The sequence below is a fragment of the Vulpes vulpes genome, chromosome 4 (assembly GCF_048418805.1).
Source record: "Vulpes vulpes isolate BD-2025 chromosome 4, VulVul3, whole genome shotgun sequence".
Taxonomy (NCBI): domain Eukaryota; kingdom Metazoa; phylum Chordata; class Mammalia; order Carnivora; family Canidae; genus Vulpes; species Vulpes vulpes.
Window position 1 is genome coordinate 37421431 of NC_132783.1, and position 14428 is coordinate 37435858.

Genomic DNA, 14428 nt, shown 5'->3' on the forward strand with positions numbered 1-14428 from the left:
CACATACCTGACTGCTTTTTTTCTCTACTGAAGATATTAATGTAAGCCCAGATATAAGTTGGAAGTTTCTTCCCACAGTTAATGGTCAGGAAAGTAGCAGGGTATGTCTTAAAAAATCTGATTCTTCCATTGATATTTACTTTGAATTACTTTTGTTGTTTGCATTTTTTTTAATGGACTATTTTTAGAGCAGTTTTAGGTTCGGGCAAAACTGAGTGGAAGGTAGCGTGAGTTCCCATTTACCCCTGTTCCCCTCCCTCACAGGCATAGCCTATCCTATCAACACTCCTCACCAGAGTGGTACAGTTGCTACGGTTGATGCACCTACTCTGATGCATTGTCACAAATTCATAGTTTCCAGTTGTACTTCTCTAGGTTTTGACAGATGTGTAATGACACTTTTGTTACAGTATCATAATTTCATTGCTCTAAAAATTCCCTCTTCTTTGGTGTTCACCTCCCCTCTGCATCCCCCTGGCCTGTAACTACTGGCAACACTGATGTTTTCACCGTCTCCATAGTTTTTCCTTTTCCAGAATGTTATATAGTTGGGATCACACAGTATGGAGCCTTTTCAGCTAGGCTTCTGGTACTTAGTAATATGCATTTAAGGTTCTTCCGTGTCTTTTCATTGTCTGGATGTACCAGTTTATCCATTCACCTACTGAAGGACGTCTTCACCCACATTTGGTGTTTCCAAGTCTTGGCAATTATGAATAAGGCTGCTATAAATGTCTGTGCAGGTTTTTGCATGGATATAGGTTTCAGCTCATTTGGATAAATACCAAGGAGCACAATTGCTGAATCGTATGGTAAGAGCATGATTAGTTTTGTAAGAAACTGCCAAATTGATTTCCAAAATGTTTATACTATTTGCATTCCCATCAGCAGTCAGTGAAAGTTCCTGTTGCTCCGGAGTCTCACCCACATTTGGTGTTGTCAGTATTTTGCATTTTGGCTAGTCTAATAGGTATGTCATGTCCTGGTATCTTGTTTTAATTTGCATTCCCCTGATGACGTGATGTATTATTTTATATGCTTATTGGTCATTTGTATATCTTATTTGATAAGATTTCTGTTCAGGTCTTTGGCCCCTTTTAAAAAAAAATCAGGCTGGGATCCCTGGGTGGCGCAGCGGTTTGGCGCCTGCCTTTGGCCCAGGGCGCGATCCTGGAGGCCCGGGATCGAATCCCACATCGGGCTCCTGGTGCATGGAGCCTGCTTCTCCTTCTGCCTGTGTCTCTGCCTCTCTCTCTCTCTCTCTCTCTCTCTGTGACTATCATAAATAAATAAAAATTAAAAAAAAATCAGGCTGTTTGTTTTCATATCGCTGAGTTTTAAGTTCTTTGTATGTTTTAGAAAATAGTCCTTTTTCAGATAAGCCTTTTGTAAGTATTGTCTCCTAGCCTATGGCTTATCTACTCATTCTCTTGAGAATTTATTTTGAATAATAAATATTGCTTGGATGAGATACATGTATGAAAAACCCTTAATCATTTTGCATGCTTATAAAGGTGACCCTAATAGATTTGGCTTAAAAAAAAAAAAGTTGAAGTAATTAAACACATTTAGTAATTATTCCTCAGGGTCTGACAAAGTATTGTGAGCAAGCTTGTAAAGATCACCTAAGGAGCTGTGTTGTGGTAGTCACAAATAGATTTCTGTACATCCTTAGAGATAAGCACTGTCCCAATGTTGTGTAAATGAGTACTTGGAGTTCAAACTTCTAGGCTGCATTTCATGTGGGATCAGAAAGTACTATTTCTCCAACCTTAACAGTGGGAGTAAAGCTGACATACTCAGAGTACCATGTGTCATGACTGAGAAGGTAAGGTGGCTGTAGTGACACTAGGAGTAAAGATGCGAAAGAATAAAATGGTTTTGTGACCTGTTAAAGATGATAGAGATTATATTTAGAGTGATTTTGTTTCCAGATTCTTTTTATTGTTATCTTTTACTTGAGGTCATCTGTTGTTTGCAATTGCCTGATTTAGACATATGTGGCACATTCTCAGAATGTATTGTTTTTCACTAGGTAATGGGACCTGATACTTAAGGACTTCTTGTATGTAGGATATGTGTATGTGCTGAGAGTGGATCCCTGACATTATGAAAGTTGACTGGGGAGACACAATACATTCAGAGCCCTCTTTTATACTTCATTTTTAAGTCTCATTTTGAAATGCTATTGTTCATTAAGACACCCTTTGGAGGACTTAATTTTTTTTTTTCCTTTAGAGAACTTTAAATTGTTGAATCAAACATTTAATTGTACTTTTGTTGTTATATAGGATATTGTACCTGTGGATGCTTCTTACGAAGTAAAAGAATTGTATGTGCCTGAAAATAAACTCCATCTGGCAAAAACAGATGCAGAAACATTACCAGCATTGAAAATTAATAAAGTAAGTGCTTTGTTGCTTTTCATACCAAGTGATTTAACCTTATATATAGTTTTTATCTGTAAAATTTGTTTTATAGCTAGTGTGAGGGCATGGGTGATGGTGGTAGGGGGCATAGTTGTGGCTTATGTCACAATTTCCTGGCATGGGAAATGTATTTAATTTGTGAAACCATATTCCCCAAATATCATGGCTTTGATTTGGTTTTAGTCATAATATTGACCTTTTTTTTTTTTTTTTTTTTTTTTTTTTTAAGTGCAGGGGAGAGGGAGAGAAAAATCTTAAGCAGGCTCCATACCCATCATGTAGCCCAAAGTGGGACTTAATCTCATGACCATGAAATCATGACCTAAGCTGAAATCGAGTCAGAAGGTTATCTGAGCCACCCCCAGTATTTACCTATTTTGAAATAGCAAAGGCTAAAGATTGTGTAAAATTTTTAGGCTTATCAGAAAGAATGGTTTCTTAAAGCTTCAAAATATTATAAATATAATTAAAATGAACATTTTTCCCTCCAAACATGTTTTATAATCCTGTCAAAACCCTGAATTTCTTTTTTAAGAGTAATTCTGTATATATTTTAGTTCCAATGTCATTGATTGTCTCCCCCCCCCCCCCCCCCGCCAGCTTCCCCACCCAAAAAGAACTATTGAGTTAAACTAGATATGAAGACAAGGGAAACTATAATTTACCATTTTCAAATATTAGAGAATTTTAAGCTTTATCATTTAGACGTACTTTAAAAAGGGGGGAAATTAAGGACTAAGATTCTGGATCAGAAGTTGAATTTTCCAGACTTTCTTTTAGTTAGTAAAAATCCACCAAATCTTAAAGGGAGGAGGAAAAGAAAAAAATGCCCACCAACAAACTTCTAGGCTTAGAGAAAGCCACTGTTAAGTGGCTTTTTAAGTGGCTTTTCAAATCCCTGAGTAGAAGTAGATTACTTGATGTATTTTCTGTCATTGGGTCTCTGACCAGAAGCTAAGACATGCTGGGGGAGCAGAGAGGGAGAGTTGGACAGCAGAACCATTCAGGAACATGATTGTTGCAAAGGAACAGATGTTGTCACTGACATACTTTGCATGGAATGAACACACATACATGGACAGAGAGAGAGAGAATATGAGAATGAATGAATATGAATCCGGATCAAACTCTGCAACCCAGAAATGTAGTAGCTCTGGTATAATATAGTGGTTTGTTTTTTTGCATGGCAGTATGAGAAGTAATTAATGAAGAAAATCATCTTAAAGTCAAATAGTGTATTAGTGTGGGATGCCATAACAAATACTATACACTAGGTGGCTTAAACAACAAAAATTACTCTTCTCACAGTTATAGAGGTTGAAAGTCTAAGATCAAGGTGCTGGCTGATGCAGTTCCTGGTGAGACTGTCTTCCTGGCTTTCTGACAACCGCTTACTCTCTGTGTTCTCACAGAGTGGAGAGAGCGAGATCTGGTGTCTCTTCCTCTTCCTATGATGGCACTAGACCTGTTGGATTAGAGCCCCACCCTTAGGACTTCATTTAACCTTGCTGCATCCTCATAGGCCACATCTTCAGATATAGTCACATTGGGGATTAGGTTTTCAACATATGAATTTGAGGGGGACACACACATTTAATTCGTAACATATACCATCTAAAATTGGATTCCAGTGGAGACAAATAATGGCCATTGTCTAAGGCTTAGGAATAATTGACAAGAGGAAAGCTTGAAAGTAAGTGAAACAGTTTGGTCTTTGTATACGATTTTTCCTGTGACTTGAAGGAGGGGAATACCTGCCTGTTATTTGAATGTGAAGTGGAATACCCTGGACAATATACTTTGGGAATACAGAGTAAGCTACATTTTACTGCACGCTACTTGGCCAGCTGCTTCCTCTTTTCTCATTTGAGAACCCTTGATGCATGCTTGTGTGCACGTGTGCACACACACAATATATGCACACACATATTCAGTTAAAAAATGAGCATATCCATCTTATGTTAATGATACATAGTCCATCAATTCCTTAATGTTCTGGTAGGAGATGGTAGATATCTTAAAGATAAGAAATGATAGAATTTTTGTGAGATGAGGGGTACTCTTGCCATTGGTGAAACACTTGTTTTGGTAGATATTTTTATGTAAAGTTTGTTTTGAGGCAGTAGTTATCAAAGTCTAATTTCCAGACCATCTTTGTTAGCATTTTCTGGGGACCTATTAAGAATACAAATTCTTGGGCCCAGAGCAAAATGATTGAAATAGAATCTGTGAAGATGGAACAATCTTTATATTAATAAAGGCCTTCTCAGGGTTTCTTATAACATATTAAAGCTTGAGAACCACTAGTGTAAGAGATGCTATTCTTATTAGAAATGCTTTGAAGCCTAATGTTATTTAATGCACATTTTCCTAGTGCCCTTAATCTTTATTAGGATTTGATAATCTGTAATCATTCTTGTGGTATTTGTTTCTATTGCTTTAAAAATTAAACTCCTAGAGGTTATTACTGCTTTTGTTCGTAAGTATATGAAGTAGAAAACTTTACGGTCTCGTTTACTAGGTGGATATGCAGTGGGTGCAGGTTTTGGCAGAAGGTTGGGCAACCCCACTGAATGGCTTTATGAGAGAGAGAGAATACTTGCAGTGCCTTCACTTTGATTGTCTTCTGGATGGTAAGACCATTTACATTATATAAGTACATCGAGCACAGAAGAGAAATTACACAGATAAATCACTTTATAAAAAGTAATGGTGATGTCTTTAATGGAAGTAGCATCTTAAGACTAAGTTGTAGTACTGAATACTTTGTGAACTGTGAGATCTCTTTTTTCCCCCTGTTTCTTTTCCTGATTGTGATTTATTGTAGAGAGAAAAGGAAAACCTGGGGGTAGGGGTGAAAATGGATTTGAAAAGCAAATCTAGTTTCCTTATGATGTATCCACCGATCACTGTGAGAAGCCTTTCTTTAAAAGTGCACATCTATTCTGAATTTTGCTCTACTGAGAGATCCATGCTTGAGTGTTCTAATAAGGAATCAGGGAATCCCAGTTAAGGAGTCCTGAAATAGATGGTTAAAGGGATGGTTCTTTTTCCTCTCTTAAAAACACTAAAAAAAAAACCTTGCCAAAGAAATTGATGTTTTGTATATTGTAATGACAGTTCAGTTACCTGAAACTTTTGTATACTGTTGGTAAGATTAGTTTATTACGTTAAAGAAAATGTTTTTACATGTTACAGAGCCCTACTAAATTGCTACCATGTTCTTCTGTTATGACTTCTGATATTCTGAAATCAATTTTAGAAATTATAATTCCTAATCATTCTTCTCAAGAAACTTTATCACAAGAACATTAGTGTTAAATATTGCTTTTTAATTTTTCTTCCTTGGAACCAATGGTTAAGTTTTTGTAGACTGCCTCCTTAGTCATGATTTAGTCTGGGTTTGATGCAAATCTCCCTATTAATTTTCCCTTTTCAACACTACCTTGTGGTGGTAACTTTAAAGCAGCCACGCAGTTATCATTGGTTTTGTTGACATCTTCAGTCCAAAGAAGGCATGCCGTGACTTCCCAAAAAAGTGTGCTTTTATTCAGTACATAAATAAGATCCACATATGAATTTGAGAGTGTATTTTATTTTTCTAAGCTGGGCAGAACAAGTAGAAAAAAAAAACAACTTTCAGAGCTTGAAAGGTTGGAAACTGAGAATGTGCTTTTTGTCTCACTGACCATACATTTTGGTTCAAATAGAGGCACTGATTACTTCCTTTGTTTCTTGGCCAGTAATTGCCAACATTCATTCAATTCTGATTAAAAAACAAGGAAATAAAAAAGACTTGTGTTTTTGTCCTCCTATCACAAGGAAACCCAAGTATCCCAGGTATACTCAAGTATACTTACCTTGCCACTCAAAATATAAGTATCAGAAAGGATTTACATTTTCCTGGAAAGTCTCTTAGACATAGTTCTTTGTCTTACTCATATAGTGGAGGTGCTCAGTATATTTTTGGTGACATTAGGCTTAACCAGCTGATTTTTCCTTGTTAAACCATTTCTTTTACTGCTGTGATTTTATACCAATTTTTTCTTTCTGAAGACATTTCATTTTCATGAAATGTTGTGAAAAGTACATTGCTACACAGTGTTGACGCTCTTAATTTTCACTGTTTTTTTTTTTTTTTTTCTTTTTTTTAACCTATGGAGTTGTTTGTTCTCTCTTCTGATTTTCTGTGCCAGGTGCTGTCACCGGACCCATAAATCTTTCATTATTTGAAGAGTGTCCACTGAAGTGAAGGGTGGACATAAGTAAGGCTGTTGAGTAATCCAGGCTGTGTGCTTTATATTCTTTTGTGCCCTGCAGGGGGTGTCATTAACTTGTCAGTGCCTATAGTTCTGCCGGCTACTCATGAAGATAAAGAGAGGCTGGACGGCTGTACAGCATTTGCTCTGATGTATGAGGGCCGCCGTGTCGCTATTCTTCGCAACCCAGAGTTTTTTGAGCACAGGAAGGAGGAACGCTGTGCCAGACAGTGGGGAACAACATGCAAGAACCACCCTTACATCAAGGTCCTGAGCAAACTTTACCACATTTTAAGCTCAATTTGCCAGTAATGTTTGTGTTGAAGTGTGGACATTACCTGTATGTTGAGTATCCTGTTGGAGTTGTTAGTATTTTGCAGAATGGATATTGGATCTTTGATTAGTGTGTTGAACACATGATCTTGTCATTTTGGCCCAGATAAATATTTGTTCAGTAAATCTTTTTTGTTTTAAGAGGGAAAAAAGGGGATGGCTGAGGGAGAGGGAAAGAAAATCTTAAGCTGGCTCCATGCCCATTGCAGAGGCTGATGTGGGACTTGATCTGATTCTTGAGATCATGAACTGAACTGAAATCAAGAGTCAGATGCTTAACCAACTGAGCCACTCATGCACCTCTAGTAAATCTTTTTTAAACATCCTCTGTACATTAGGTACTGAGTTAGGTGCTACTTCTGGGAATATAGGGCTTATGTACACAGTGGGCACAGTCTTTACATGTTTGGAGCTTACTGTTTGGTGGGGAGCAGACATCATGTACTGTAGGCTTTGAGGGCAGGGTGCTTTGGGAGCCAGCAGCAGGGTGATTTTATCTAGTTTGGGCTTCTAATTGAATGTTGTGTGTCTGGTATGAAAGCATTGAAATCCAAATAATCTTTTCAAAGGGCCTCATATTTTTTGTGTTGTATTTGAAATGTAGGTCTTCAGCCTAGATGGACACAGTCATGTCCCAGCTGTAATCCTACTTCCTCATGCCCACTGTAGTCTGTTTTCCTTGGAGGAACCAGAGTGAGCCTTTAAAAAATATATATATCTGAGCATATCACTCCACCTTTTCAAACTCTCCAGTAGTTGCTCATTGTAATTAGAATAAAATCCAAGTGCCTTACTATGGCCTGCTTATTCATGGTCTCTCTCACTCTATCTCTGCTCCTCTTTCCACTCAAGGACAAAAGCTCCAGGACTTTGTTTCTGCTTCAGGACTTTTTACTTGCTGCCCCTCTGCCTGAAATATTTTATCTCCGTTGCTGGATCTTTTTAGTCATTTCAGGTTCAAAGCCACCCTCCTCAGAGAGATCTTTGTTGACTCCTTTTTCCTAAATGGCATTCAAGCTGCTCCCTGGGTGTTGTGCTCCACTGCCTGGTTGTTTCCTCTGTAGCACTCATCACTAGCTGACACTTGTCTGATTTCTACTCAGTCTGTCCCACTAGAATGCAAGCTCTGTTAGAGGAAAATCTTTCTCCTATTTGCTGCTGCATTCCCCAGTGCCTAGCGCAGATCCTGGCATGTACCAGTTACTTGATACTTATTGAATGAATGGTTTGATGGACAGGGAAGGACTTTGTAGCAAGCAAGACCAGATAGGGAGGGACTACAGCAACCTAGGTATGTTATTAGCATATAAACTGAAGCAGGGGAGTGGGGGGCAGGGGAAGGGTGAGCTTGAGCTGTGCTACATAGAAATGAACAGGTCCCAGAGGTAACATCCATCCTCTCAAATTCAGGGAAAGAACATGAGTGAAGCTGTGGGAAATTTGAGGTGGTGTGAGATCAGAAGGTATGAACTTGTGTCCATTAGCATACAACAACAATGAAAGAGAATGTGTTTGTTACTTAACGATCATGATTATTCATGTTGGTTTTGTTTGCCTTTCATATATAAATATCATAGTTGAATCACAAAGCCCTCTGAGACTTATAAAATACATTCTAATTTTAAAGCATCTCTAATCCCAATTCAGTTGATAAACCAAACTGAGTTGATAAACCAAGTTGATAAACTAAGATTTACCATTGGTCTTAAGATAGTAGTAATTTACAACTAACTATAAATAGCTTGTATGAGAGATGTTCTTACTTATTTTGATCTTGGTTTCTGTTTAAAAAAATTCTTTCTAAAAAAAAAATTTCTTATTCCTCCATTAGATGGTTATGGAACAAGGAGATTGGCTGATTGGAGGAGATCTTCAGGTCTTGGACAGAATTTACTGGAATGATGGTCTTGATCAATATCGTTTCACTCCTACTGAGCTAAAGCAAAAGTTTAAAGATATGAATGCTGGTAAGACATGGATCTAATTATCTAACATGGGACTACTTGGAATCTTTTCTTGATGGGGATGTTCTAGAAGAATTTTTCTATTTGCTTAAAAGAGAATATTGAATAAAGATAAATGTAGCTGTGGAATATGTTGGAGAGGTAGTTGATCTAGACCTGCCTGGCCAGTTTTATTATATTGGCGTAATTTGATCTAATGTGATTTTGTATACTGTGTGGGAGATGGTTGCCAATAACAAACTGACATTTTATTTGTGTATTAACTCATATACTAAAGCTGAATAGAACTATGGGAGAGAAATTATTGGAGTAATTCACTAGTGTGCTGTATATTTCAGAACATCTTATGAGTTTAATGTATCACTGCAGAAAATAATAGAATAATAATATCAGTTTGCTATTCATTCAACAAATGTTTGGTGTGCATCTTTATGCCAGGATGCCGAGTCCTGGGGATCCATAAATAAATAAGACAGGAGGTTATGGTGTAGAAGAGAAAGACATTAAACAGATAACAGGAAAAATTGTTGAAGAGTAGGTTAATAATGTTTTTAGATTTCTGGATTAGGATAAAATGGAGTTGTACAAGTAGAGTCTATATAGATGCTGTTCTTAATATTGTTTAATAAAATACTCCAGGATGGGATTTTTATTAATCCGACAGTTTGCGATTACCAGATCTTTCACCCAGAGGTAGGTAAATGATGTATTTACACTGGTGCATCCACACTAAGAAATCCAAGTTTCTGTGTCAGGGACTAGCATTTACTATAGAGTTTGGGAGGCTTTTTTTAAGGTGGGAAGAATTTGAAAGATCCTGCAATCATGCAACCAATTAATTCTCACCTACTACAGAAATGGTTAAGCCCTGAGCATTGGTGCTGCTTTTAAAAAATATTTTCTGTGTAGAAATGGAGTGGGCATGGCCAAGAAAAGTCTGTTAATGTGGTTGCTTTTTAAGGAACTAGCTGGCTACCCAGCCATATTTGTTAACCAGAAACCCCCTTCCCAGGTGACTACAGAACCTGGTCAAGAACACTCGTTTCATGAGTTGTGTCTAGCTTCTGTGAACTCCAGATCCTGATAGTCATTTAGTGTGCACACTGTCCCCTGCTTCACGACCTAGAAATCATGTGGTTGTGGAGAAATTACTTCCTTTGTAAGGCTCATTTATTCCAGTTGTAAAAATGAGGACAGTAGTAGTACTTAAAGAATAATGTTTTATTTTAAAAAGCAAAGTGAAGGGGGTGCCTGGGTGGCTCAGTTGGTTAAGTGTCTGACTCTTAATTTTGGCTCCTGTCATGATCTCCAGGTTGTGGGATTGAGCCCCACATCAGGCTCTGCACTAAGTGTGGAGCCTGCTTAGGATTCTTTCTCTCCCTCTCTCTACCCTCCACCCCCTCCCACCCCTGCCACATGCTTACTTGCGTGCATGCTCTCTTTCTCTCTCAGAAAAACAAACAAAAAAACGAAATGAAGTAAGTTGTGTAAGGTGCTGTAAATGGCACCTGGTCCATAGTAAGAGGTTAACATGTTGTAATTTCTGAGTCTGAAGCTAGTCTCACCTGTATTTGTGTAAAGGGTAGAGTACTTTGCTGATATTTGAAATAAGAGCTTAAAATAGGTCAGGAACTAGCAGCCACACACTGTTCAGAGCTGTGCAGTTCCTACCCAGCTTGCCTCATTTATTCAGTTTCTGCTTCGCCGGTGAACAGTACCTGAATGTAGGACTCCTGTCCCTCCGTCCCTCCTTAATGTCGCTCATCTCTGGATTTGAAGCATAGCTTAAACTATTTGTGCAGGAGTTTCTCTGAATGCTACATGTGGTGCCTGCCTATTTATACTACAGTGTGTTTTCTTTTTTGCTAAGATGTTTTGGACCCAGTCAGAGGGGAGTATATCATGATTGCTGTAAGTTGGTGAGAACACCTCATTCTCTTTTGCCAGCAGTTTACGGGTCCTAGTGTAAGTTTTGCCCATTGAATTGTAAGAGAGAGGGGCTTCTAGAAGAGGGTCTTCTTCTTGAGAACAAACTGGCTTAGGACAAAAAGTTGTCTTTTCTTATCATTTTTCTTCCTGCTTTGGATGCTGTCATGGAAGGCTACAGTGTTTGGAGCTCTGGTGACCATCTATGAGAATCCATGAGAATCTTACCCTGTCTGAATTTCTGATCCAGTTCTAGAATTCCCTATATCCAGATTTCTTATTCAACGACTTAATGTATGTTTGAATTGTTTAAGACACTTCTAGTTGTATCTTATTTCATTTGCAACCAGAGTAATCTGATGGTTTAATACATAGAGGTTTTGCCTTTTTTTTTTTTTCTGGTGAACAAGAACATGTTTGATGGAAGATGTGCTGAGACCACCTCATTTACTTTAATTTTTTGCCAAAATTTAAATTCATAACTGTAATTCATGTTAGTAAATTAATTGTTGGCACTGGTGAGGAGTCTTATCAAGGAATTATGCATAATTGGAATCTTTAATATTACATCTGTTTTTGACTCTTCTTTGGGAGCCAAACATTTTAAATCATTTAGAGAATTTGTTGCATAATGAGTGATTGCAACTTTGTTTAAAGTAGCTGAGAGCCAGTTATCCTTACATCAGACAACAAAGATTGTGGAATATTATTTTGTTTACTTTTCCATTTTAGACTAAGGCAAATAAGCAACAGACCCAGAAGTTTCCTTTGTAGTTCTTTTTCCCTTTTTTAGGAGGGCCATTAGTAAGTCCTCTGCTTGGAGTCTTCTGCTTTCTGGTACATAGTTCAAGGAGAGAAAACAGACTATTTTTTCTTTTACCTGGGGTTTCTTTTCCTACCTCTTCCTCTTTTTCTTCCCCTCCCCTTTTCTTTTTTTAAGATTTTATTTATTTTAGAGAGAGAGAGAGAGAGCACGCACATGGGTGCGCAAGCATGAGCAGCAGGAGGCAGGGACAGAGGGAGAAGCAAACTCCCCACCTAGTAGGGAGCCCAATGTCGGTCTCCATCCCAGGATGCTAGTAGGATCATGACCTGAGCTGAAAGGCAGATACTTAAGTGATTGAGCCACCACCTTGTCATTGAACAAGAATTTTGATTACCTGATGTGAGCTGTTGTCTTATGCTCATTAGTATGATCACTTTTGCTATTCTGAGACTGTTCTGTAGCTGGAAGGATTCGGCAGTCTTTAATAGCCACCTCAGTGATTGCAAGGTGACACTGTTCCAGAGGGCAGGTTCTTTGAATCACACTGATGGTTGGCTACTATCCTGGAGAAGGATAGGTTTCACTTAAGCCAAGTAAGAACCAGTTAGTATTTATTACACACAGAATACTGCTATTTTGCTGGACTACCAAGGGGAAAGTTGACATAACTTCTTTCAGGCTAATACTAGTATCAGATTTGAAGAAATCTGAGAAAGCTTTGTAGAATTAACTACAGACTACATTTTATTTTTTACTTTTTTTTTTTTTTTAAAGATTTTATTTATTCATGAGAGACACAGAGAGAGGCAGAGACACAGGCAGAGGGAGAAGCAGGCTCCATGCAGGGAGCCTGATGTGGGACTCGATCCCGGGACTCCAGGATCATGCTCACGCCCTGGACTGAAGGCAGGCCCTAAACCTCTGAGCTACCCAGGGATCCTCCTATTTTTCTTTTAAAAAGATTTATTTATTTATTTTAGAGAGAAGGAGAGAAAGAGAGTATGTGGGGGTTGGGGGAAGGGAGAGAGAACCTTAAGCAGACTCCCTGCTGAGTGTGGAGCCCGACATGGAACTCGATTTCATGATCCTGAGATCATGTCTGAGCCGAAGTCAAGAGTCAGATGCTTAACCAACTGAGCCACCCAGACGCCTCTACCTACAAACTACATCTTAATGAATGGATGGAGACATTAGAATGATGTTTTAGGTAGAGTTGAGAATGATACATGAGAAGGCTGAAGCAGAAGCAGATAGTCTCTGTAGGCACTAAACTTTCTTGAGCACAAATAACAGAGAGCTGAAGATACTGTAATCCAAAGTGTGGGCAACTTCTGTCAGTCTGATCAAGGCTCTCAACAGAATTTAACAAAGCGAGTCTTTGAAGAAGGGTGGCAGGGTTAAGGGAACCTGAAAGGAATGTTGAAACCACGTTGTGTTACCACTCCTGAGGGCTCTGGAAGGAGAAAATATTTCTGAAGCTGGATCCGAGATACTGGAGCTGTGAGGAGGGGCAGTGAGTGAAAGCTGGCTGTAGGGGGTTGGAAGGATGGCCAGAATCACAGTGCTAAAGAAGGATGATGCTACTGGGGCAAGAACTCCCCCCAGCTTTCTCTATTCTTTGGTTGCCTGCTAATGTTTCCCACATGCTGGAGGCAGGAGCACAGCTCCTCTCCACTATCTCCCCCCAAACCCTGACACACACAGACACAAGACAGAATAGATAGGAGGGGGGATGCCTGGGTGGCTCAGCGGTTGATTGTTTGCCTTTGGCTCAGGGCCTGATGCCAGGGTCTGGGATCGAGTCCCACATCGGGCTCCTTGCAGGAAGCCTGCTTGTCCTTTGCCCATGTGTCTGCCTCTCTCTCTCTGTGTGTCTCATGAATAAATAAATAAAATCTTAAAAAATAAAAAAAAAGGAATAGATAGAAGGAGAATAGAGAACAAGCAGCACAGAGCTCAGTTGACAAAAAGCTTCATATTCAGCATTATTTTTTTAACCACAATTTGAAAGCATTTCTAGGCTTAAGAATGGAAATCAATTTATTGCTCCCATACTTTGGGGTTGTAAGAGTACCAGTTTGTGAAAAATGCCAATTAATATGTTCATATTTGGGATCCCTGGGTGGCGCAGCGGTTTGGCGCCTGCCTTTGGCCCAGGGCGCGATCCTGGAGACCCGGGATCGAATCCCACATCGGGCTCCCGGTGCATGGAGCCTGCTTCTCCCTCTGCCTGTGTCTCTGCCTCTCTCTCTCTGTCTCTCTGTGACTATAATAAATAAATTTTAAAAAAAGTTAAAAAATTAAAAAAATAATAATATGTTCATATTTACTCAAGTGACCTGTCTTATTGATTTCTTTTCCCCCCTCATAAGCAGCTTAAGTAAAAGAAAGACCAGTAATTTATGACCGTCCAGAGGAAGGAGAGGAAATCAAACTCTTTGTTACTTCCAGCTCTCTTTAAAAAAACAAAAAAAACTCCCACCAAAGACAAACATTTAAACACACCACCTTTCCTAATAGCTCTAGAACTATTGTACTCTAGTACTCTTATTCAGCTACTGTGTTGACTTAGAGAAGATCAGAAATGCCAGGTACTAGAGCTTTGGGTTGGATAAAGTGGCAGATAATAGAGTTTGGGTGGGACTGGGAGATGAGACTTATTAATTACTACTGTACGTAGGACAGTTTTACAGAGGAGACGTTGAAACGGGGGGAACAGGGAAATGTAACTCTGATTTAGTGGTTGGAATG

The 14428-nt window shown here is 38.8% G+C and overlaps 1 protein-coding gene across 4 annotated transcripts in view; it reads left to right on the forward strand.

The window, feature by feature from the left end:
- The window catches only part of PAPSS1 (3'-phosphoadenosine 5'-phosphosulfate synthase 1), a 183279-nt gene that overhangs the window by 132126 nt on the left and 36725 nt on the right, over nucleotides 1–14428 (forward strand). For all 4 annotated transcript variants that reach the window (XM_072755517.1, XM_026017570.2, XM_026017569.2 and 1 more), the window contains 4 exons: nucleotides 2292–2405; nucleotides 4951–5062; nucleotides 6750–6955; nucleotides 8853–8988. In XM_072755517.1, the coding sequence (XP_072611618.1) occupies nucleotides 2292–2405; nucleotides 4951–5062; nucleotides 6750–6955; nucleotides 8853–8988 (568 nt within the window). The remainder of the gene's footprint in view (nucleotides 1–2291; nucleotides 2406–4950; nucleotides 5063–6749; nucleotides 6956–8852; nucleotides 8989–14428) is intronic.